We start from the raw sequence: 26568 nt of genomic DNA, 5'->3' as shown, positions 1-26568 counted from the left end.
CTGGCTCACGGGTATAGCCAGAGGAGGGCTGGTTATAGGATCAGTGGTATCTGCATCAGTATAATAACACCAAGCACTATATAATGACACAGTAGTAACACTGGCACATGGGTATAGCCAGAGGAGGGCTGGTTATAGGATCAGTGGTATCTGCATCAGTATAATAACACCAAGCACTATACAAAGACACAGTAGTGACACTGGCTCATGGGTATAGCCAGAGGAGGGGATTGGTTATAGGATCAGTGGTATCTGCATCAGTATAATAACACCAAGCACTATATAATGACACAGTACTGACACTGGCTCATGGGTATAGCCAGAGGAGGGCTGGTTATAGGATCAGTGGTATCTGCATCAGTATAATAACACCCATCACTATATAATGACACAGTAGTAACACTGGCACATGGGTATAGCCAGAGGAGGGGTGGTTATAGGATCAGTGGTATCTGCATCAGTATAATAACACCCATCACTATATAATGACACAGTAGTAACACTGGCACATGGGTATAGCCAGAGGAGGGGTGGTTATAGGATCAGTGGTATCTGCATCAGTATAATAACACCAAGCACTATAAAAAAAATGTTTTTAATTTCAAATGTACCTTGGTGTCCTTCACTAAGGTCTGTACTTTGGAAAATGTCCACCACAGCCTTTGTCTGTGCCTATCCCTGTTCTTATCTACCACAGGAAATTCAGGAATCCATATTTTTTATGTAATATGGAATCAGTTGCAGTATTAATGAGATATCAGTACAAGTTATTCCATGATTAGCTGTAAGGGTGCAGTGACAGTTATGGAGCAGTTCAGACTTGAGGTGATTAGGTATCAAGTGTCTACCAATGATATACTAGTGACAGTTATATACTATTGTCAGAGCTAATTGTGTAAGTGTTCTTGTCATGTAGAGAACAGAAATCATCATGCCAGTTTCACAGCAGTGTCAGTCATGTGTTTTATGTGTTAGGAGTAACAGTGATGTATTAGTCCCACTTGTTCAGAGATGAAATGCAAGGCTGCTGAGCAACCTGATAATGTAGCTATGTCAGTCACACAGTGTCACTTATTATAAGTGTCATGCCAGTGTGCAGTACCATGGCTGTATCAGCCCCAATCACTCCATGTTATGTGTTGAGATGCAGTGATGGAGTTTTAGGCTGCAGTGCCAGTGATAAGGCAGTCCTAGTAAATCAGTCATGAAGTGCCAGTATACTGTGCCAATGATGTATTACTATCATTCAGGGAACAGTACTAGTTATGCATCAGTGTTAGTCAGGCAGGGATGAGGCGCCAGGGTGCAGTGCCATTAATGTAGTAGTGCCAGTCATGCAGTGATGAGGTGTCAGGGTACAGTGCCAGTGATGTAGTAGTGCCAGTCACACTCCGTGTCCTGGTTCCACCCCTGGCTGCTGAGCTCACTGTCCTGTAATCGATTGCCGAGTGGCGGAGTCGTCTGACCGTGTGCTGAGGCCGGGGTTTGGAGCAGGTATAACCCGGGAATGGAGGCGGCTTGGTCGAACGTAACCCGCACGGCCCGCGGAATGGAGCCCTGCTGAGGTACCGGGGTTGCGAAGACTGACTGGGGCAAATGTGGACTCGCAGGGAAGCCGGGCCGGGGTAACTTCCTGGGTGCACTGAGCGGCCGCCGGTATACTTGTGTTGGTGCTACCGGGAGCTAGTAGGGAAGTGTGGGCTGCGATGATAAGAGGGTCCCCTAGCTTGTTCTCGCAGGCGGATTGGACTACCGCTTAGGTAGAAGCATAGGATTGTCTGTGTGGTTGTAAGGATGAAAGGGGAGGGGTGGTAGTGTCTGGGGCTGTCACCCTGTGAGGTAGTCTGTGGATCCCAGCTCCTTGTAATGAGAAATCATCGAACATGGGATTAGTGACATACTAGGAAGAATTATATACAGACAGTGCAAGGCTGGCAATCACAAGACACTGACAAATGCATAAACCAACATGATGTGATACTGGAATTTGTGTGGGGCTGGAAATATTTTGTGGGATTTATGTGAGTATTTTGTAAGCCTTGTTATACGGAAATAAATGTAGTTCTGGATAGTAGAGCCATACAAATTCTGATAGTATTGTGATGTTCCTTGCACTCTGTAAAGTGACTTTGGGAATAGTGTGATTTATAAATCACACATCACGTGGCCTTTGCCTTTTTGATCTTTTATACATTTGCCTGTGCCACACACTGACAGCAGCGGTTTTAAACATTTTCCTGATTTGAAAGAACAGGGTGTAAAATTATTATTTATATATAAGGTATTTGTCATGCCCTAAAAAGTTCCTCAATGTAATACCATAAAATAAAAATATTGTTAACTCGAAGGATACTAGTGTGCACATAGGTTACTCAAATGTTATGTGCTTCTGTATCTAACAACATATTTACTTTGCAATATGCTTTTTTTCATACTAATTTGCAAACAATACAACTTTTAAGAACTATATTTGGCCATTTTCTCTGTATGCAATTTTTAGTTATCTGCTAATTTTCTTTGTTCATTTAAGGGTACATTATGGAGCACAAACTTGAAGTTTCCATAATACCACACATACAAATCAATTAGAGGGAACATTGCCCTCAGCCCTAATTTTGTATTAGAAACCTATCAGATGACACCCTTGTTGAGTATTACTGGTGTATAGTAATTAGTGAAGCCACATTCTAGGTTGTAATTGTCTAAGTTGCTGGGAAAAAATGATTTTGAGTTCAAATAAATATGCCTTGTCTAGAGTACTGTAATACATTCATTAAACATTCATTCCGAGTTTCAGCTTCTTAGTCATACTCATAACATAAAATGCAAAAGGAAAGGGGCATTCAAAGGCTTAAGTTGTTGCCAACTTTAATAATTGTTTAAGGGGTTAATAACTTTAATAATTGTTTAAGGGGTTAATAAGTTGTCAACACTTCCCTGCACTCATGGGGTTATTTAGTTGTCATCTCCCCTTAGCCTTCAAGAGGTTAGGCAGGTGCTGCCTCTCCACAGTGGTTAGCCAGGTCATCTGTCCCCAGTGCTCTGTTGTAGAGTTTCCATATATTCCCATCACTCAGGACCAGCTAGATGCCATCTTTCCTCCTATTCTTTTTGGTTATATAGATTTTACATATTCCCTATTATTGTATGGTTTAGGTATATGCAGTCTGATCTCTAGAACTCTGTGGGTTAGCCAGACACTATTACTAGAACTCACTTTGTTAAGTATGAGCCATTCCACTTCAGAATACCATGCTTAAAGGGACATGAAACCCAAAATTTTTCTTTCATGATTCAGATAGAGAATACAATTTTAAACAACTTTCCATTGTTCTTCTATTATTTAATTTGCTTCATTCTCTTGTTATCCTTTGCAAGGTTTATCTCGGTAAGCTCGGGAGCAGCAAAGAATATAGGTTCTAGCTGCTGATTGGTGCCTGCAGATATATAACGATTGTCATTGGCTCACCCATGTGTTCAGTTAGAAACCAGTAGTGCATTGCTGCTCCTTCAACAAATAACAAGAGAATGAAACAAATTAGATAATAGAAGTAAATTAGAAAGTTGTTTGAAATTGTATTCTCTAACTGAATCATGAAAGTATAATTTTGGGTTTCATGTCCCTTTAAACTAGGTTCCATGCCACCTCAGAATTCGGTGCGTTAGCTAGGTGACAATGTCATTTATTTTTGGTGCTCAGTGAGCTAGCTAGATGCCATGTTTTCCTTATTTATGATTTAGTCCTGTTGTATTTGATGGGTTAGGTTATTCGCCCATAGTACTACTCAGTAGATTAGGTGGTGGCAGCTCTCCCACATTACTTAGCGAATTACCTAGATAAAGTTTTTTTATAGTACTCAGGGGATTTACTAGGTAAGATCTCTCCTCAGTACTAAGTGGTTTAGTTGGGTGACTGTGCCAAAGCACTAAGGGGCATAACTAGGTGCCATTTTTCCTATAGCCCTCTTTGAGTTAGTTAGGTGCTGAGTACTGTATTACTCAGTGGATTAGTTAGAATCCACAGTTCTCATAGTACTTTAGTGAGCTATCTAGGTGCCATCTCTCTTTCAGCGCTCAGGGTCTAAGAAATTAGCATATGAAGGAACCTCCTAGGTTTAGCTTTCAACTAAGAATACCAAAAGAACAAAGCAAAATTGGTGATAAAAGTAAATTGGAAAGTTGTTTAAAATTACATGCCCTATCTAAATCATGAAAGTTTATGTTGGACTAGACTGTCCCTTTAAAAGTGATGCAGCATAACTGTAAAAAGCTGACAAGAAAATATTACCTTAATATCTCTTTGTAAAAAAGGAAGATGTTTTATCTCAAAATTTCTAGTGTAAGTTTTAAAACAGTTTTATACTTCAGCTACTGTCAGCTGCAAGTTGAAAAAAACAATAGCCAATCATCATTAGCAGTGCTGAGGTCATGCTATACTCTCAAGAGTATTCACTGAAATTTCTTTAGACTTCATAGTAAACTTCCTTAAACTTAATAGGGAAATAACATGACTGTGCCTGCACATGCCAGATGCATGCTCCCTTGCAAGTCCTGTTACTAGTATCCTGTTTAGCTGCTCAAATTCCCTTTACAATGAGGTGTGAATACTTAGAAAAATTTGAGGTAATTATCTTCCTTTTTTACCTAGAGATGTGCATCACTTTCAAATGCTTTAAAATTTGGGTATATCATGCCACTTTCATTTTTACTCAGTGGATTAGGTGGGTATTATGTAATGCATAAAGTTAACAACGTTCCATCTCTTCTGTGGTACTGTGTGTGTTATTTAAGTGCCATCTCTTCCCTAGCAATTAGTTGGTTATTTAGGTACCATTCCTTATATAATAATTATTGGATTTGCTAGGTATCATCTATATTGTAGTGTTTAGTGGATAATGTAAGTGTCCTCTGTCTATTAATAATTTTTGGTTAGCTTCACACAATGCCTTCCTAGTAGTCATTGGGCTAACTAGGTTTTGTCTTTAATGTGCTACTTAGTTTGTTAGCTAGGTGTCATGTCAGCAGTCTGAGGGTTAAATTAATGCTATGCCCCCAACACTCACTTGGTTAGCTATGTGCCATGTCTCCCCCAGCACTCTGAAGGTTAAATTGATACTATACCCCCCAACGCAGGAGGTTAGCTAGGTGCCATATCATCATATCACTCTACAGCACTCAGTCGGTTGGCTAGGTACTGTGTCTCCCTCAGCACTCAGTGGGTTAGCTAAGTGACATGATACCCCCAGCACTCAGTGGGTTAGCTAGGTGACATGAAACCTCCAGCACTCAGTGGGTTAGCTAGGTGACATGAAACCCCCAGCACTCAGTGGGTTAGCTAGGTGACATGAAACCTCCAGCACTCAGTGGGTTAGCTAGGTGACATGATACCCCCAGCACTCAGTGGGTTAGCTAGGTGACATGAAACCCCCAGCACTCAGTGGGTTAGCTAGGTGACATGAAACCCCCAGCACTCAGTGGGTTAGCTAGGTGACATGAAACCCCCAGCACTCAGTGGGTTAGCTTGGTGACATGAAACCTCCAGCACTCAGTGGGTTAGCTAGGTGACATGAAACCCCCAGCACTCAGTGGGTTAGCTAGGTGACATGAAACCCCCAGCACTCAGTGGGTTAGCTAGGTGACATGATACCCCCAGCACTCAGTGGGTTAGCTAGGTGACATGAAACCCCCAGCACTCAGTGGGTTAGCTAGGTGACATGATACCCCCAGCACTCAGTGGGTTAGCTAGGTGACATGAAACCTCCAGCACTCAGTGGGTTAGCTAGGTGACATGAAACCTCCAGCACTCAGTGGGTTAGCTAGGTGACATGATACCCCCAGCACTCAGTGGGTTAGCTAGGTGACATGAAACCTCCAGCACTCAGTGGGTTAGCTAGGTGACATGAAACCCCCAGCACTCAGTGGGTTAGCTAGGTGACATGAAACCTCCAGCACTCAGTGGGTTAGCTCAGTGACATTAAACCCCCAGCACTCAGTGGGTTAGCTCAGTGACATTAAACCCCCAGCACTCAGTGGGTTAGCTTGGTGACATGATAGCCCCAGCACTCAGTGGGTTAGCTAGGTGACATGAAACCCCCAGCACTCAGTGGGTTAGCTAGGTGACATGAAACCCCCAGCACTCAGTGGGTTAGCTAGGTGACATGAAACCTCCAGCACTCAGTGGGTTAGCTCAGTGACATTAAACCCCCAGCACTCAGTGGGTTATCTAGGTGACATGATAGCCCCAGCACTCAGTGGGTTAGCTAGGTGACATGATACCCCCAGCACTCAGTGGGTTAGCTAGGTGACATGAAACCTCCAGCACTCAGTGGGTTAGCTAGGTGACATTAAACCCCCAGCACTCAGTGGGTTAGCTAGGTGACATGAAACCCCCAGCACTCAGTGGGTTAGCTAGGTGACATGAAACCTCCAGCACTCAGTGGGTTAGCTAGGTGACATGAAACCCCCAGCACTCAGTGGGTTAGCTAGGTGACATGAAACCCCCAGCACTCAGTGGGTTGGCTAGGTACTGTTTCTCCCCCAGCACTCAGTGGGTTAGCTTGGTGACATGAAACACCCAGCACTCAGTGGGTTAGCTAGGTGACATGAAACCACCAGCACTCAGTGGGTTAGCTAGGTGACATGATAGCCCCAGCACTCAGTGGGTTAGCTAGGTGACATGAAACCCCCAGCACTCAGTGGGTTAGCTAGGTGACATGAAACCCCCAGCACTCAGTGGGTTAGCTAGGTGACATGATAGCCCCAGCACTCAGTGGGTTAGCTTGGTGACATAAAACCCCCAGCACCCAGTGGGTTAGCTAGGTGTCATGTCAGCAGTCTGAGGGTTAAATTAATGCTATGCCCCCAACACTCACTAGGTTAGCTATGTGCCATGTCTCCCCCAGCACTCTGAAGGTTAAATTGATACTATACCCCCCAACGCAGGAGGTTAGCTAGGTGCCATATCATCATATCACTCTACAGCACTCAGTCGGTTGGCTAGGTACTGTGTCTCCCTCAGCACTCAGTGGGTTAGCTAGGTGACAAGATACCCCCAGCACTCAGTGGGTTAGCTTGGTGACATGAAACCCCCAGCACCCAGTGGGTTAGCTTGGTGACATGAAACCCCCAGCACTCAGTGGGTTAGCTAGGTGACAAGATATCCCCAGCACTCAGTGGGTTAGCTAGGTGACATGAAACCCCCAGCACTCAGTGGGTTAGCTTGGTGACATGAAACCCCCAGAACCCAGTGGGTTAGCTAGGTGACATGAAACCCCCAGCACTCAGTGGGTTAGCTAGGTGACAAGATATCCCCAGCACTCAGTGGGTTAGCTTGGTGACAAGATATCCCCAGCACTCAGTGGGTTAGCTAGGTGACATGAAACCCCCAGCACTCAGTGGGTTAGCTAGGTGACAAGATACCCCCAGCACTCAGTGGGTTAGCTTGGTGACATGAAACCTTCAGAACCCAGTGGGTTAGCTAGGTGACATGAAACCCCCAGCACTCAGTGGGTTAGCTAGGTGACATGAAACCCCCAGCACTCAGTGGGTTAGCTAGGTGACAAGATATCCCCAGCACTCAGTGGGTTAGCTAGGTGACATAAAACCCCCAGCACTCAGTGGGTTAGCTAGGTGACAAGATACCCCCAGCACTCAGTGGGTTAGCTTGGTGACATGAAACCCCCAGAACCCAGTGGGTTAGCTAGGTGACATGAAACCCCCAGCACTCAGTGGGTTAGCTAGGTGACATGAAACCCCCAACACTCAGTGGGTTAGCTAGGTGACAAGATACCCCCAGCACTCAGTGGGTTAGCTAGGTGACATGAACACCCAGCACTCAGTGGGTTAGCTAGGTGACATGAAACCCCCAGCACTCAGTGGGTTAACTAGGTGACATGAAACCCCCAGCACTCAGTGGGTTAGCTAGGTGACAAGATACCCCCAGCACTCAGTGGGTTAGCTAGATGGTATGTATTCACAAGCAACCAATAGGTTATCTAGGTGGCATGTTTGGCCCCAATATTCAGTGGGTTTAGCTTGGTGGAACATTTCCCCCGCACAGCACTCAGCGGGTTAGCTAGGTGGCATGTTTCCACCCCCTTATTGGGTTAGTTAGGTGACATGTTTCCCCATCACTCAGTGTTAGATTAGTGGCATGTTCCCCACCCTAGTTAAGCTATTAGTGAAATGCTATTTTTTCTCCAGCATTAAATGGTTTAACAGGGTTCCTTGTGTTCCCCATTACTCATAAAGCTAGCTAGATCCTATATCTCCCCAGCATTCAGTGTGTTAGCTAAGTGTAACCTCTCACCTAACAGTCACAGTGTTTGTCATATGCCACACAGTGTAATTCAGATGCCATTACCCTTGTTGTACTCTGTGCATTGGCTAGGTATCTTGTCTTCTTTGGCACCCAGAAAGTTAATAAGTTGCTATCTGGTCATAGAATCGTGTCCTTAGTTACCCATCCCTTAAAACTCATCCCAACTTCTCCCTGTCTCTCTCTCTCTCTCTCTCTCTCCATATTTTTCTTTTCACCCCTTCCTCCTCCCCTTTCCTCCCCTTTTTCTTCTTCTTCTCCTGGTTTCTTTCTCAGCTGCTTTAGAAATAACCGGTGGATCCAGTTTTCTTTCTTGTTAATCTCATTGCTGAAGCGCTGACCTCCCTCTCCCTCTTGCTTTCCTGAAAGTACGTGACATTCTTTCCTAACTTTCCCCAGCAGTTCACTCTAGAGCACCTTGCTCGTATGCACTGTCCTCTTGCTAGTTTAGAGCTTTATGTCCCCCTTGCTACATCTGTGCTTTCTTCACTCCCCTTCTTGTGATCCTAGCGTATCCTTCTCCTCTGCACTACTGCCAATTCTGGACAACCTGCTTTTCTACAATATCCTGTATGCATTCAGGCTCTCTTTATGCCCCTGATATCTCAGGACTCCCTATTTCTCTATAATTTATCTTTTATTTCACATATTTCCTGTTCTCCTACACTCCTAATTTCCTTGCTATACTTTCTGCTGCTCTATAGTACATCTGCACCTCTGATTTTGCCACCAACGCCACATCCCACATATTCCTGCTTTTTTTAATTTTCCTTCTTGCAATCCAAGTATCCTTTTCACCTCAGTTTCCCTGTTCCTGCCAACTCGGGACCATCCTTCTGTCATCAGAGTCAATGGGACGCTCCCACAGCTGAGGTAGCTGTAATTTATATATCATCTAATCTTACATATATGTTTATATGCATTATAATTACATATTTACACACATGCACACACATATACATGTATGTACAATATATATATATATATATATATACAAATACTTCAATTACAAGTCAAAATGCCTACCTTTTTAAGTAAAAAAAAAAGAATGAATCATAGTCTGATTTGTCTAACTCTTTAACAGTTATAGAAGCTTGTGGCATCTTAAGTTAGACTTTGACCTAGATTCACTAAGACAGGGAGGTAAGATTCTATTTGAAACTAATAGATTTCTTGAATTGTACTTTGTCTTCAAGTTAAAATGAATATGGTATCTTTCATCACTAAAATCTTACTGATTTGTATTCCTAATAGATTTCCATTTTCAAAATGTGCTTTTACTTGCATTTAGCTATCGTTGTCAACTTTGCTGCATTTTTCACTAATTTAAATTGTATGTATATGTATTTTAAATTTGATTGAATAAGTTGAGTTGGAATTTGATGATTTTGGCAGATTTCATATAGAGCTATAAAGTGTATAACATAGAGAGATAAAAAAAAGAGAGCTGAAGTGCTATATAACAAAAAAGTTAAATCTATAAAAAATGCAGTATTATTTTTCTCTGTTACAATTGGAGTGAGGTGAAACTGTATGAGTTTATATATGTCAGATCATGCATTACAAATGGACGCACACCGTTTCTGTGCTTAACTATTTAGTTTAACCTGGCCGGTCATATCACTGTCCATATAAGATAAATGTAATTGAATAAAATATAATAAGATCAATTTCAGTTGTCGAGATGAGCTTTATTTGTATTCATTTCAAGTTACAAGTAACTTTGCTCTGTTTCTAGTTTAATGTACTTGCAATATATTTGAAGATGTCAAACTGAATTTGGACAGCTTTAGCTGATTTTGCAACATATTTCGTGAATTCTGTGAGATCAGTGACACAAATGTATGTGAAGATATTGAATACTTCATACTGTCTTGCAGTTGTAAGTGGAATGGCCTTTAGGGCAAACCAAGCAGACCGGTCTCATATTTTCACCTCCCCAATCTCACTTCAACTTTGTGAATCTCTCCATAGATAACAACATATGTGTCTTTTGTTTTGTCCAGTTTTATCTGAACAGGGTGAGAAACATCAGCTTTCTATATTCATAGTCCTTGTTCTTTACCCTCGAAGTCTGGGCAATCAGAACAACTAGATTTATTTTCTCTATGCATTCACTGTCTATAAGTCCTGATTTCATTAGCTGATGTGACTAAGAAATCTATAAGACAGGGCCAGATGAGGTTCACTGATAACTTGTTGCAAAAGGTTTACAGAGACATTTCCATCCTGAGATATGAACTGGTGCATCTGTGTGCTATGTTGAAACTAAAGTGTTATCTGCTGCATGTGAAAGCAATTCGATCTATCTGAAAAAGAAAAAAAAAAAAAAAGACTGAAATGAAAAGTACTTAATTAATATATTTTGCAGTTAGAGTTCTAGAATTTTTTTTTAAAACTTTTTTTTTTTTTTGGGAAGTAATTTGGAGAGACGACTTGAGGCTGCCTATTTTCCAGTAAGTAATGTAGAAATTCCAGGACAAGGAGCTAAATATACTTTGTGGATCAATACAGAATGGCTGGTTGTGAATAATTTAACTGCCAGAGCTGGAACAGTTTGGAAGCTTAAAGTGAACAAGGAAGAGGTGGCAAGAGAGAGAGAGAAAAAAATCCTCTTCATACTCTAATGTAGTTTTTTCCCACCTGTTTATTTTAGTCAAAGTATATTTTGAGTACCTTTTTAATAGATAAATTAGATTATTAGATGCTAAAGTTCACTTGTATAATGTTATCTTTTGGGTGTTAAAGGGACATTAAACACTAAATAAATCATTGCTTGAATCATTATTTAGAACAAAGATTAGCCTGAGAATAATTTGTACATGTATTTTTAAAAAATTATATTAGTTGTTTAAATATTGAAAAAATAAGGGGGAAGTTAATATTCATAAAGCAGTGGGTGCCGCCATATTGTAACTTAGGTTACACTGAGGCCAATTAGGGATAGTTATAAAAGGATTACTAGAGTGTGTAACCATGACTGTGTGGAATATAGCTCTGTCTGCACTTCCATGTTTAACACAAATTGTAAATCCTACAATATTCAGAATTAAATTACAAGCAAGGAGAACAAAATAAATAATTAAAGTATATTGCAAAGTTGTTTTACTACATGTAATTAAACAATTTATATTAATCTCTTAAGGTGTTTAATGTCCCTTTAATTGCTAGTTTGAAAACACACCTATTGAGGCTATTGATATAAAAAAATACTTGCACAACTCTCAAGAAGAGTATAACAGTTTTCAAAGTTGAACATATCAGTTTAAAATATTTATTAAAAAAATAGTTTCAACATCAATAATGAAGCTGTCATTTACAAACAAGAATAATAATAATGTGCTTACGAATAAGCAGTTAAAACCCATTTTCCAAGTAAAATTTAAATGTTTGATACTTTGGTTTTCTATACAAAATTAAATTCAACAACACATGACGTTAACGCAGAGACTAGGGTTAATATATTGATTTTCCAGTTTAATGTATTGTCTAGGAGTTCAGGAAGCTATCACAAGCTGACCACACTGTAATTTCGGGATGTAGACTGTATCAAGCAGATTTTTGTAATGTCATGTAATCTATGCATTATTTAATATTACGCACCCTGTGCAAGTTCATCAAATGATTTAGGCATTTTTCTGGCACTGAACTCTGTAAAACAAAAAGGTGTGCCTAGCCAGACATAGCAGTATGAGTGATATTACCAGAGACACAGGAGTTAGAGCACATCCCATTATCTGAGGGATATCAAGTAACCTGCAATCTATAGAAACCTTCTGGGCGCGTCAGGAAAATTTCCTACTTAAAAAACAAACAAAAAAAAAAACTAATGAAAAAGCTGCAACATATCTTAGAAAAGAAAGTGACCTGTTGCCTTTGTTCTTCTGTGTTTAATGGGGTACCAGATAATAAGATCTAAAATGAATGGGCTGACAGAATAAGTGGTGCACACCAATATGAGAAGCTGATGGTAAAAAAGTTTTTTTTTTATTATTATTATTCATTTTGTGTTTGCAAACTAATTAAGTCCCCAGGCATTGTTAAGAGATCTGCATATCTGGCTGATATATAGCCAGTTTACAAATAGTTAACAACAACAGTCTTAACTTCTTTGATGAAAGAGTAGCCTATGGGATAAAATCTAACATTTTAGCATGGCCACAAAAGAGTTAAGTCCCATAAGTCAGGAAGACTTTATTTAGTATGTCACAAACTCTCTGCTGGCAGTGGTAGATATAGGTACATGCATGCCGAGCTCCTAGGCACTTATATTATCTCAACACTTATGCTATTCGTTTTATTTTTGAATATTTGGTTTTTGGCTTTCTGCTTTAACTCTGACTACTGATCTTCAACCACACTTTCATGCTTGTTTTCAGTTATGGCTGTTAAGATCTGCCATAAATGAATGTAAATTTCAGTCTCTGCAATTGATGCTTTTCATACTTTTTAAAGATGTTGGTGCAAACGCAGAGTTAAAGATTTAATTTATTTTAGATATTATGATATTTTGTTATATTTTGTAAAATATATTTCAGTTTAATTAAAAAAAATAATGCGTTAATACTAGATGCTTTTAATGTAAAGCACTGTTTATTTTCAGTTTGTGCATAAAAAATATACAGTATGCATTTCATGGATATCAGCAAAAGCAATTCTTGTGAGAGAAAACGGGAGCCGCTGTGTTCACTTTTAAAACAGTCAGATACCCCTGGAGTCATACATCATAAAAAAATAAAGGGATGGATCTATGCAGACAGCACAGAGATGTGCTCAGAGCAGACGAAGCAACCAAAAAATGTAAATAATGTTCTAGATTCCACGTTTTATTTCTTGTGGGACCGTTCCACGTTCTGAGGATGTCCTATTTTGTATTACAGCTCGGCACTTTGACTATGGAAAGAGAGACACTCGATGGCTATGTAACTAGTAAGTGTTTATTTTATTTGAACATATAGCTTTTCATTGCTTTATATTTTAACTCTTAATGCTAGAGGACAGCAAATGGTTTTAATCAGACACCTGTATAAAATGATATATTTGGGGTCATTGTGTACAGACCACTTCTTCATAGGTAACCTGTAAGTATGTCAGAAATGGTGCTTTGCAGGGTAGTCAAGCCCCAAGAAAAGTTTTTTGTAATCAGATATTTAATGTTTTTAATTTGAGATTTTCTAGAGCTCATAACTTTTGCAGATCATGTGAAACTAAATGCCTTATAGACAAGTTTACTGATCCATTAAACTGAGGTGCTAGAGAGGAATGTAGCACCTTAAGTAATGATGCGTTGTACCCTCTCTGGCAGCCAACAGGTTAAACATTATTACTGCCTGTAAGGAATTAGACAAGATCTCCAATCTACCTATTCCAACAGAGGTACAAAGAAATAGCAAATAACTTGCCAGACCCTCACACACTGCACTTTGCCCTTGTGGATACATCAGTTTTTGGCAATGAAAGGGTTACCCAGTTTGTATGCAACATTTAGGTATCTATGGCTTAATGTGTGTTCTGGGCTTAATGTATTTGGTTGTAATTACTGCACATTAGGTTATCAGTAAATCACTGAGCTTGCTGTGTGTCTCCTCCAACTCCAATTTTCACTGTACCCTTATCCCAGGCGTTTCACTTCTCAGCTGCCCGCACTCTCATTATTGTTACTGGATTTCTGTTTACTTTTCAGTGCTCTCATTCATCCCATATTAATCAATTCTGTCTTTTTTGTCATTATTTTCATTGTATTTCAGTCTTTCCTGCAGTCTACTCTAATGCTATTTTAGTTTAGGTTTATGTATTCATGTGTCTACATTTCACCCCTCTCTACTATCCATTTTTACTTACTGATCTCCTTTTTTATTCCCTTCATCATGTCATGCCCATATCTACCATTTTCCTGTGATCCATTTATACCCTCCTTCTTTACTCTCAAATTCTCTTCTCTCTTTTAATCACGTCATCCTCCCATTGTACCCCCTTCCTGATCATTTCCCTTTCACCACAGCACCTATTTCTCATCTTTCCACCCTATCCACTGTACTGCTTCCACTGCCAGCGTTATGAATTTGAAGGAAATAGAAAATATCATGTTAGTGATGTCATCCTAGAGTTTGCCTGCATCACTATGGCTCAATTAATATATTTCTACTCTTGAAAAGCTTTAAATTCACAGTGGGGAATTAATTATAGCGTTATATTTTTTTGGCTAGCCAGGAGGATGACTCCTGTTAAAGTATTTTTGCTCCTAGGCAACTGCCTATTTTGCATAATGATAACTCAAGTATTGGTTTCCTACTTCTCTTTGTTTTGTGCTGAGAAGACTATATAGCTGGCACAAAATCTACATAACATGGCATGCTATATTTCTGGTTTCAGAATATTAGTATCCTTTAATCTTGTTTTGTCATCTGCTCTTTTATTTTTATTTTTACACTTCATATAGAAAATTGAAACAAGCATTGCTAATCCTTTTTTGCATTGTAAGCATGTCACTGAACATTAGCAGTAGCATCAGTCTTTTGGTGTGCAATATACAGTATATGCCTTTAAAATATATGTGTTTTTGCTGTGCATGTTAAAGGGACAGTTTACTCCTGCATTTGTATTGTTTTTAAAAAAAGATAATCCCTTTATTTTTTATTGTCCAGTTTTGCATAACCAACACGGTTATTGTAATATACTTTTTACCTCTGTAATTACCTTGTATCTAAGCCTCTGCAGAATACCCCCTTATCTCAGTTCTTTTGACAGACTTGCATTTTAGCCAATCAATGCTTACTCATAAATAACTTCACAGGAGTGAGCACAATGCTGTCTATATGGTACACATGAACTAGCAGTGTCTAACTGTGAAAAACTGCCAAAATGAGATAAGAGGTGTCCTTCAAGGTCTTACAAAATTAGCACATGGGCCTACCCAGGTTTAGCTTTCAACAAAGAATACCAAAAGAACCAAACTAATTTGATGATAAAAGTAAATTGGAAAGCCCTATCTGAATCATGAAAGTTTAATTTTGACTAGACTGTCCCTTTAAGGCTATTCTTTATTACAAATGCTATATGAACTTCTGGTTTACTACAATTATTTTAAATACCAAACTGCATTAGTGTAGACAAAAACTTTAATAAGAAATTGAAAGCGAAATTCTAGTGTAAAAATAAAGTGTTCCATTTTGATACATTATTTTATTTTTATATTTGTACTCTTATTTTACTCTGTGCTTAACTCATTTAAAAGGGTTAAACATGTAGTCAAAGTTGTACTCTTGGAACACCCCCATTCTGCTCCACATAAGGTTATGGCCATTCATTGGAGCATACATAGGGTGACCATATTGCCGCTTTAAAAAGGGACACATATGAAAAATACATGTCAGGGCTGTTTTCAGGGCTGTTTAAAGATATGCTTTGTATAAGAACCTTGACATATGTATTTTTCATATGTGTCCCTTTTTAAAGCGGCAATATAGTCACCCTAAGCATACACATGTATCAGAGCTTCTTATTTACTCAGCAGCTGTAAACTCATCTGCAGTGGTACAAACACAATTAAGCGCTGCAGAATCTGTTGGCACTCTACAAATAACCGATAATAATAATACCTTTTTCAAAGGGTTAAAAGGAACATTATACACTAGTTTTTTCTTTGCGTAAATGTTTTGTATATTATCTATTTATATTACCCAAAAAGTTTTTTTTTTCTTTTTAAACTAGATAGTTTTGCTTATTTTTAAATAACATTGCTCTGACTTTCAGACTCCTAACCAAGCCCCAAAGTTTTAGGAGAATACCGACGTATACCTACTCCAGCTTGCTTCTATTTGTGTAAAGGGTCTTTTCATATGCAAAAGAAGGGGAGAGGGGAGTGTCTGATATTTCTCACTTGCAGTGGGTGTTCCAGTAAACTTTTAAACAGAGCTAAACTGGAAGCTTCTAAGTAAGTTTCTAAACGCTTTTATACTGGATTTTTATATCAGTATCTGTGCATATTATTCTTTATAGAATAGAATGAAAATTGATGTATACTTTCCCTTTAAGCATTATTATTTTACACTAGAATGTTCATTTTAAATCCAGGCTATCACAGAGGGAAGTTTTACATTTCTGGTGATTTCTGGCGATTTATTTAGTAAATCAGTTTAATGAATAGTGAAGAAGCTTCTGCGATTGTTATGAGACAAAAATGTTTGGTCTCTCAATTTTGAATGAAATCTTTTTTTTGAGAGACTGTATCTTTAAAAAAATTCTGTCAGATAATAATTCTTACCTGTAAGTTGTCGTAAAAATCTTAAAACGATGGAATGCCCTTCTAGCTTGGAATTGCATCCACAGGAAAGGACATGTTAAAGCTCTGGGAGAAAACATTCCCCTGAAGAGGAGAGGGATCTTATTGCAGATATGATATTCCTTAGAGATATGTGTTAGGAGAAGCGTGGGCTTTTTCACTTTTACTGTAGTTATCGTGGGGGATTCAAAATCGCAGCAGACTTTAAATTTAATCTAATGTTTTTCTCTATCAAATACGGCTTCCCATACTACTAAAATATATTGTAACTAGCTAATAAATACTTTACGTGTTTGTGTCTACTCAGAAGTAGTATATTAATATTATGGCACAATTTGTGAGAATAAGGAAATTTTCATGTTTATCTCCCAAAAAAACCCCTCACAAATGATGTTACCATATGTATAATGGGTTATGTGCCAATAAAGTCGTAACTTTTCGATGTGCTAACAAATCGACTCATGTTCATTCGCAATCCTTTAATATATGCGAATAAGTTACACAGAAACATAGAATTTGTAGATAAGAACCAAAATGGACCATTAAGTCTATCCATATTACTTTTTTCTTAGGATAGCCTTATGCATGTCCCAGGCATTTTTTAATTCCTTTACAATCAATGGGGTAGATTTATCATAGTGCGAGAGGACATGATGCGAGAGGACATGATGCGATGTAGCAGGGGGGTCAATCAACCCGATTGTATTTGATTGGGTTGATTTCTGTCCGCTACCTCAGAGCAGGCGGACAAGTTATGGAGCAGCGGTCTTTAGGATACTGCGTCATAACTTCTGTTTCCGGCGAGCTTGATAATTCGGCCCCTTTGTGTTTACCACCTCTATTGGAAGTTTATTCCATGAATAGTTGTCTATTGGCGTTTTACAATACCCATATTCATTTACAGCCCTTACATATTTATTAAAAGTGGCAAATGTAACTGTTTTTAATCTTGCCAATTTGTAGGCTGAGAGGTAGTGAAAGAGAAAGCGCAATATTGTTGTTTCTCCGGAGTTATAATGGAAAATGTTCTTTTTTCTTGCCATAATGGCAGTATCTGGAGTTAGAAATCGCCCACAAGTCACAAAAAAATATAAGGTACAAAAGAAGATCACAAAGAAAGAAAACGTGACTAGAAAAGCGCAGAAAATAGACTTACAGCACACAAAAAAATGTTCTCTAAAATAATAGTCAAATGAACAGGTTGAATAAAAGAAACGTTATCAATTTAATTCCCGCACTTACATCGCGTGATAACATTGTCCTCTTAATTCACAAAACGAAGTGTAAAATGCATGATTAATAAATAAAGGGAATAGAGTTCTGTGACAGGACATCCATTCGCTTATCAACGCAATTTCTATTTGCACATAACAAGAATGCATGAATATCTGCGTCTTTTACATTTTTACTTCATGCGATCTGTTGCAAATGTGCTTGTGCTTTTTAGGCGAATTGTTTCACACTGATAAATTATGCCCTCTGTTTTTGGACATTTAAATTATCTCTTCAGAAAATCTCTCTCCTCTATCTGTCCTCTCTCCTCTCTCTCTTCTCTTTCTCTCTCTCTCTCCGCTCTCACTTTTCTCTTTCTCTCCTCTCTCTCTCTCTCTCTCTCTCTCTTTTTATCCTCTCTTCTCTCTCTCTTCTCTGTCTCCTCTCTCTCTGTCTCCTCTCTCTTTCATCTCTCTCTCCTCTCTCTGTCCTCTCTCCTCTCTCTCTTCTCTTTCTCTTTCTCTCTCTCTCTCTCTCTCTCTTTATCCTCTCTTCTCTGTCTCCTCTCTCTCTGTCTCCTCTCTCTTTCATCTCTCTCTCCTCTCTCTGTCCTCTCTCCTCTCTCTCTTCTCTTTCTCTTTCTCTCTCTCTCTCTCTCTCTCTCTTTATCCTCTCTTCTCTGTCTCCTCTCTCTCTGTCTCCTCTCTCTTTCATCTCTCTCTCCTCTCTCTGTCCTCTCTCCTCTCTCTCTTCTCTTTCTCTCTTCTCCTTCTCTCTCTCTCTCTCTCTCTCTCTCTCTCTCTCCTCTCTCACTTTTCTCTTTCTCTCCTTTCTCTCTTTCTCGCCTCTCTCTCTCTCTCTCTCTCTCTCTCCTTCTCTCTCTCTTCTCTGTCTCCCCTCTCTTTCATCTCTCTCTCCTCTCTCTCTCATCTCTCTATCTTGCTCGTAGTCCACTAGTCCTGAACAAATAATAAATTGCAGCAAACAAGTAAAAAATTAGTCATCTTTAACACTGCAAACATGGCAAAGTTTTGGGTGGTAGAACCCATTTTCAATATATAGGGTTGGAAATTTCCATTAGTCCACTATTCCTGGAAAACAAATAAAACACTTTAAGTGGGATAGTAAAATAATATATTATAGCAATATACTTATATATGCTATAAAATAAGCTTTTCTTATTTGGAATGAAAAGGATTGTGCAAATGGAAGTTTAAACTTCAGAATTTAATTATGCATTATTAGTACATAGTGATAATAATTGGAATCATAATCTAGTAATATTTGTACAATACTTGCTAAATAACTCTTTTAAAGGACCTTAACAGTGAGTTGCCAGGTGTGCAAGCAGCCTTTGGGTTACCTGAGATATATCTGATATATTTGGGAGCGTCCCAGTGTCTTTTCCTCATGCTTTAACTTAGACATTGATTTGGCCTCTCATTTTTGCATTCCTGAATTTCGTTCAGCTCTTTGCCTGAGGGAGGTAGTTGAAACTTAACTGGGTTTTTATTTCTGCAACCAGGTGATAATGAACTTGCACCCGAAAGGGAACACTCCAACATGGCGATTGACCTGACCTCCTGCACACCCAATGGGCAGCACTCATCACCCACTCATTTGGCAAAAAGTAAGTCTAACTATCCTTTCCTTTCATATGCATTGTGCCTTTTTCATCTTTCTGCCTTTTTGTTAGGCCGCATAAGCTGATTGCTAACTCTTCATGGTGGACATTAATTATCCAATGTCACCCTATTTTGCATTACAGTAACAATTTAATGAAGCTTGTGTTTACTGGTTGAGCCAGGCCCACTTTATATACTAAAAGACGACAACCTTTATAAAAAACACATTTAGTTAAAGGGACACTGAACCCAAATTTTTTCTTTCATGATTCAGATAGAGCATACAATTTTAAGCCGTTTTCTAATTTATTCATATTATCAATTTTTCTTCGTTCTCTTGCTATCTTTATTTTAAAAAGAAGACATCTAAGCTTTTTTTTTTTTATTCAGAACTCCGGACAGCACTTTTATATTGGTGGATGACTTTATCCACCAATCAGCAAGAACAACCCAGGTTGATCACCAAAAATGGGCCGGCATCTAAACTTACTTTCTTGCATTTCAAATAAAGATACCAAGAGAATGAAGAAAATTTGATAATATGAGTAAATTAGAAAGTTGCTTAAAATGTCATGCTCTATCTGAATCACAAAAGAAAAAATTTGGATACAGTGTCCCTTTAAAGGGACAGTCTACACAAAAATTGTTATTGTTTAAAAAGATAGATAATGCCTTTACTACCCATTCCCCAGCTTTGCACAACCAGCATTGTTATATTCATATACTTTATAAATTGACAGCCTCTTAATCACATGCTCTTGTATTTGCTTTTCACAACAGGGGACTATTAGTTCATGTGGGCCATATAGATAACAATGTGTTCACGCCCGAGGAGTTATTTAAGAGTTAGCACAACACAGTACTAAATGCAAGTTAATAATAAGTTATTGTAATAAATACTAAGTCGTGTGATCAGGGGGCAGTCTGCAGATGCTTAGATACAAGGTAATCACAGAGGTAAAAAGTATATTAATATAACTGTGTTGGTTATGCAAAACTTTGGAATGGGTAATAAAGGGATTATCTATCTTTTTAAGCAATAAAAATTATATTGTAGACTGTCCCTTTAAAACATTGTTTATTAATTCACTATTTTTTACATAGAATTTGACAGTATATAGAACCAAAAGGCCTATCAAGTTTACCCATATTACATGTTACTTTTTCTTAGGATAGCCTTATGCATGTCGCTGGCATTTTGTAATTCCTTTACAGTCCTTGTATTTACCACCTCTATTAGAAGTTTATTCCATTAATCCACCACCCTTTCTATAAAAAATGCTTTCTCACTTTTCTTTGGAATCTTCTACCCTCTAACTTAAAATTGTGACCTCTTGTTCTGAGATATATATATATATATATATATATATATGTGTGTGTGTGTGTGGAAAACGCTTTCAGCTTCCACTTTTAAATTTCTTCATATATTTGAAGGTTTCTATCATGTCACATGTTTCCCTTCTCTCCTTTAATTAGAAAGCATTAGTTAAGGGCAATTTGTAATTACGGGACAGAGTAGTATGAAATTGCAGAGGAAAAGTATGAAGTGTGTTTGCTTTTTCCCCCTGTCTTTAATATTGAATCAGGGAGTACATTTTTCTTTCTTGACTTGCACTCTGTAGATATATTTTTCCACCTGTGTGTCTCTGTTTCTTGAGGTGCAAGAAGCGTAATTTATTTTTCTCATAACTTGGGTTATAGCTTAAGGTTGTTCTGGGCACACACAAATAGGTGATGCCTGTTGTCAGGTGTTGTGTATTTATCATAACAACTTGCTCCCAGGTAACATAGCAATTCCAAAAAAGTTTGCACTTTATGTTTTTTGTATTGTTTAAGATTTCTCATTAAAAAGAAAATCGCTTACAACATTCGTTTTATAATTCTCTTTTTTTTGGACATTGTTTCTCTTGACATGAACATACATTTCACTAATTCAATTAAATAATCATGAATACAGTGCTAAATATAATTTCAATATTCCTTTCTCTATTAGGTTTTTGCTAAGTAATTATTTCCATATGCCTTAAACATATCATTTGAAATTTGTTGGATAATTATTTTTTCTCTGGCATAGCAGTTTTATTAATTAATTCGCTTTGCTAGAAACATTACTTTTACAGATTTTTTTTTTATTTCCTTTTTAATGTTATGGCCTCCAAGTTTCTAACTGTAAGATAAATGTTCTATGTAATTTCATTAAAAAGATATTACAGAATAAAAAAAAATCAAAAACATTTGGAATCAATTGTTCTTTAGACAGTCGATCAACACCCCAGAAATCCTTTGTGCTTTGTAGTTTTATTGTTATAGTAAATTACAATAGTACCCTATTGCACTAAAGATTAGTCTCTCTGTGTTTAACAAAATAATCTGAATAGGGCTAAGGGTACCTCTGCTACAACAAACATGGCCAATTACATATGTGTCCCCAGACAGCTGAGTGCTTTGCCTTCTATGTTAAAGAAGCAGTGTAAAGTTCTCTAGAGAGCATTACATTCGATAACAGCTAATTCCAGTGCTGACATTGCTGTTAACTGTATGTTGCTCCAAGTAATCTATTCTTAGGCTGACCATATTGCCGCTTTAAAAAGGGACACATATAAAAAATACATATGTCAGGGCTGTTTTCAGGCTGTTTAAAGAAATGTTTTGTATAAGAGCCCTGGCATATGTATTTTTCATATGTGTTCCTTCTTAAAGCGGCAATATGGTCAGCCTATCTATTCTCCAAAGTGATGTGTTTAAACTACTAGTATAACTATCACTGATTCTGGTTCTTTATGATAGAGAACCCCTGATTATTATAAACTGTGCAAGATGAGTGTTTATAGAGCGGAACTCTGAAGCTGTTCCTCAGTTGTCTATCGACTATCATCATTAATATCCCGAAAATGTGTTATGCTAATTTTGTTATTGTTATACAGTTTTTTAATGGCACATTTTAATGATTATATGAACAGTTTACAAGCCTGTAATAAATGCTTTGAAGAATGCAAATTTATGTAGGTTCCAAATCTGTTTATTGCTACTAATAATGTAAAGCTTGTGAACTGGTGTTGAAATAAAAGCTCATAAAAAAGTTTACAACTGTGTTTTGGCATCCAGGGTATTAGTGTATAAACAGTATTCCAACAGATTATCTTAATTTTCCTAATTAGAGCCCATTGTTTTAGATTCTGACCAACCAGTAGTTCCTGAATTAGATAACATCTTGAGCATAATCTGCTTGTGTTTTGTTTGCGATATACATGTCCTCCTCGTTTTCCTGTACACGCCATACACTGACAAATCCACGCACAATAGCAGATTAGCAGGACAAAGAACCCACCTAGCTGGAATATCTTAGTGTCAAGCAATGACAAACTAGGTTGAAAAACAAGCTTGGAAGTTATTTGAATGGGACAACAGTTAGGATGTGGTAGTGCTGCATAGCTATATATACACGGACATAAACCAAAAGCAAATAATGCAGAATTGTATTTAGGCCCAACACAAACGAAACCCAAGCTTTACTATGGACAGTGCTTAGTTTCAGGGAATTTACCAAGATACCTTCTTACGTGTTGCATGTGCAAAGGACACGGTTCAGTTAATGTGACTCTTTGTGTAATTTCCCTACAAATTGTTAAGCAAATGGTGCGTAAAGGGATATGAATCCCCATAAACATATTTTATGATTCAGACAGAGCCCCCAATTTAAACAAAAAAGTTTCCAATTTACTTCTATTATCAAATTCTTCATTCCCATGGTATTCCTTGTTGAGGAGATAGCTAGGTAGGTATCTGCTGCACTATATGATAGGACATTGTGCTGCCATTTAGTGCTATTGCAAATGGATAACATTCTTGTAAAACTGCTGCCATATAGTGCTCCAAACACATGCACGCTCCTGAGCTTACATCCCTGTTTTTAAACAAAAGATACCAAGAGAACGAAGAAAATTTGATAATAGAAGTAAATAGAAGTAAATTAGAAAGTTGTTTAAAAATTGCTTGCTCTATCTGACTCATAAAAGAAAAATGTTGTGTTTCATCCCCTTTAAAGACCGCACTTCATACACCCACATCAGGTGTTCATCCTGCAGTGCCCATGCTGTGGGAGGGAAAATAAAACTAACTTTAAAGGGACACTGAACCCAAATTTTTTCTTTTGTAATTCAGTTAGAGCATGCAATTTTAAGCAACTTTCTAATTTACTCCTTTTATCAAATTTTCTTCATTCTCTTGGTATGTTTATTTGAAAAGCAAGAATGTCAGTTTAGATGCCGGCCCATTTTTGGTGAACAACCTGGGTTGTCCTTGCTGATTGGACAGCACCAATAAACAAGTGCTGTCTATGGTTCTGAACCCAAAAAATTACTGGCTCCTTAGCTTAGATGCCTTCTTTTTCAAATAAAGATAGAAAGAGAACGAAGAAAACTTGATAATAGGAGTAAATTAGAAAGTTGCTTAAAATTGCATGCTCTATGTGAATCTGGAATGAAAAAATTTGGGTTCAGTGTCCCTTTAAAATTTATCAAAAATAAATTTACTATTCATTTGAAATTCAAACTAAGTGCTTTTGCTTAGTGTTTTTAGTATGCATTTACTGATTATGCTATTGTGTTTAGTGGTTCTTTAATTTAGGGCCACTGCAACAAGGAACAACAGACAATAAAATATTGTGGAAAATGGATCTTTCCTTTTTTGGAGTACAAGAAACTTTTTCATAAGCTGTTGAATATGTAGTAGATGGTGCTAGGGTTTTTTGTTGTTGCTTACATTGAAGTAGAAGAATGATCCAGTATTAGAAGAGATGTGATAGTTATCATAATTTTGAGAACATGGATGAAAATTCCATCAAAGGTATTTTTCAAATAGATTTATTTTTTTGGGGAAATCATTTAGGTGTAATCAAACTTGCAAACTAAATCTACATTTGCTTACGTTTTAGTAAAATCTTAAAGTAGCTTTCTCAGTGCTGAGGGAGTAAAAGAAAGGCTATGTATTACTAGGAGATTTATTACATATGAAACCTGATACTTTTTTAGCCATATCTTTAAAGTGTAGGCTTATTAATAGTCATCAGTCTCATCAGATCATCATATCATTGTCACCAATCCACACAGGAAATCCTTTTGCTTCTTACAAAGTTATGAACCAACAGCCCTCCCTCAACTCACCTATTATTAAGCATTGTGGCTATGTATGTATTGTGTGTATGTCCCATGCTATTAACCTCAGATAGTAGTGTGGCTAGTATACACTGAAATTCAGATCATGTGAATAAAATTAATAAAACAGCTGGGTGTTAGTAATATCCCGAAAATTTTGCTTCAGATACCAAATATTTTATTCCAGTAGACTAATTTAGTTTCTCCTCATTAGTTATGGTGTGAAATGAAGGCTATAAAAATAAACTATTAACCTATATGCAATAGAGTTAAATAGAGTTAGTCTAAAAGGGCACAAAATGAATGCAAAATATTTATTGTAATTTCTAGAAAATATAATTTGTTTACAGCAGTATATTTTTTTCAATAAAATAATGTTACAAAAATTGTTCTATCTGAATTATAAACTTCTTTCAAATATTCAAACTGATCATCTTACATGGCAGACTAAACACCTTTTTTGTGGGGCTGAATGCCAGCAGTTAAGGTGACCACACTCCCACGCATCCTATACCTACTGCAGACAGTTCCGATCTCATTACCCGCGTCCTGTTTACAACAACTCCAAACCGTTCTAAATTACTTAATTTGGGTAGGGTACAACCATGGGTGTCTAGGGCCACACTGTATCGTCCATGTGACAGATGGGGTCCTGGAGTACCAAAAATTGCTAATTATTACTACACCACTGTCCTTCAGAAAATCCTAGATTGGCATTGCAGAAGTGAAGAAAAGGCGTGGGTCTCAATAGATTCTTATATACTCGGCAGGTGGTTGGTTGTGTTTTTTGGCAGGCAGTAAAGATAACCATCTCAATGCCCCATGGTAACAAGAAGCTCCAAACGGTATGGTCACATTTTTTCTACATAGGACGCAATTATTACAAAAACCCTGGGGATCTCCATGCCGAGATCACCATTGTCTCCCATATTACAGAATGTTGAATTTGTAGGAGGGCTGGACCCCAAATTAACCCCCACTCAGGTATTAGAGATAGGCTTATCCACACCTCTTATTTAATTTCTAGATAAGGGTAAGCTTAGGAGCAGAAGGGACCTGACCTATGTTGCAGGAGGCTTTTTTTACATCATGGCTTAAATATGCCCATTTTTTCATAAACCTTTCCAAATAAAGTAGACTTTAAAAAAAAAAAAAAACTAGACTTCTATGCCAGAGGGGTAGCCTTCCAAGGTGCTCACTATCCTATTCTAAATGAATGCTAACTGGATGTCAGTTTTCTGGGCTACCCGTTTTCTTGCAGAAATGGGAGGTGGAGTTGGGATTGGGCTTGGAGCAGAAAGAATTGCAGAAGGTCTTCCATTTTACATTCAAATCATCCATATTGCCACAAATGCTAGAATTAAACTACAAATTACTTCTCCAATGGTGCCTCAACTTAGTTAGGCTGATACAATTTAACAGAGGTCATCATCGAGATGTTGGAGAGGGTTCAGAGAAAGTGGAATCTTGGCACACATATGGTGGGCTTTCCCTTACCTGAGACCCTTCTGGGGTGAACTTGAATTCATATTTAAACAACTATTGAGAAACAAATTCCACCAAACTCCTGCAATAGCAATGTTAAACTTTAAGCCTAACTTTATATGTAAGCTTCTGCAAATTGTCATTTACAGCACCAATTGCTTGATTGCAAGAAACTGGAAATTGGTTCATATTCCAGCCTTGTCTTCTTGGAGATCTCGAACTGACAAACTAATTTCCCTGGAAGAATATAGTTTCTTCAAGAGGAACAAAATTAACACCTTTTATTATATTATTTTATTGGAATTCTCTCATACAATTCCTAGTGGATAGGGGAGCCGGAGCCAGAGTGGCAAATAATTTAATATAACTATATTTACAGTACATAATTAGACTACTTTGTTCTGTCACTAACCCAAGATATCCGCGCCACCATCTTTCTCTAACATTGGTGTGTCCGGTCCACGGCGTCATCCTTACTTGTGGGAATATCTCTTC

General features: G+C 37.9%; 1 protein-coding gene across 13 annotated transcripts in view; it reads left to right on the top strand.

Annotated features, from left to right (window-relative positions):
• IKZF2 (IKAROS family zinc finger 2) overlaps positions 1-26568 on the top strand; it is a 294492-nt gene that overhangs the window by 145949 nt on the left and 121975 nt on the right. For 3 of the 13 annotated variants that reach the window (XM_053698801.1, XM_053698795.1, XM_053698790.1), the window contains exons 1-4: positions 11937-12287; positions 12921-13117; positions 13198-13246; positions 19336-19440. The exons of 1 other annotated variant lie outside the window; for it this stretch is intronic. In XM_053698801.1, coding sequence (XP_053554776.1) covers positions 12944-13117; positions 13198-13246; positions 19336-19440 — 328 coding nt within the window. In that variant the 5' untranslated portion in view covers positions 11937-12287; positions 12921-12943. Of the gene's footprint in view, positions 1-1870; positions 2022-8619; positions 9191-10312; positions 10774-11936; positions 12288-12423; positions 12557-12920; positions 13118-13197; positions 13247-19335; positions 19441-26568 lie in introns of those variants that run through there. 9 more of the 13 variants (XM_053698791.1, XM_053698792.1, XM_053698794.1 and 6 more) reach the window with 9 other exon arrangements.

This window comes from Bombina bombina, chromosome 1 (assembly GCF_027579735.1).
Source record: "Bombina bombina isolate aBomBom1 chromosome 1, aBomBom1.pri, whole genome shotgun sequence".
Lineage (NCBI taxonomy): Eukaryota > Metazoa > Chordata > Amphibia > Anura > Bombinatoridae > Bombina > Bombina bombina.
This window is presented reverse-complemented; position numbering and strand designations above follow the sequence as displayed.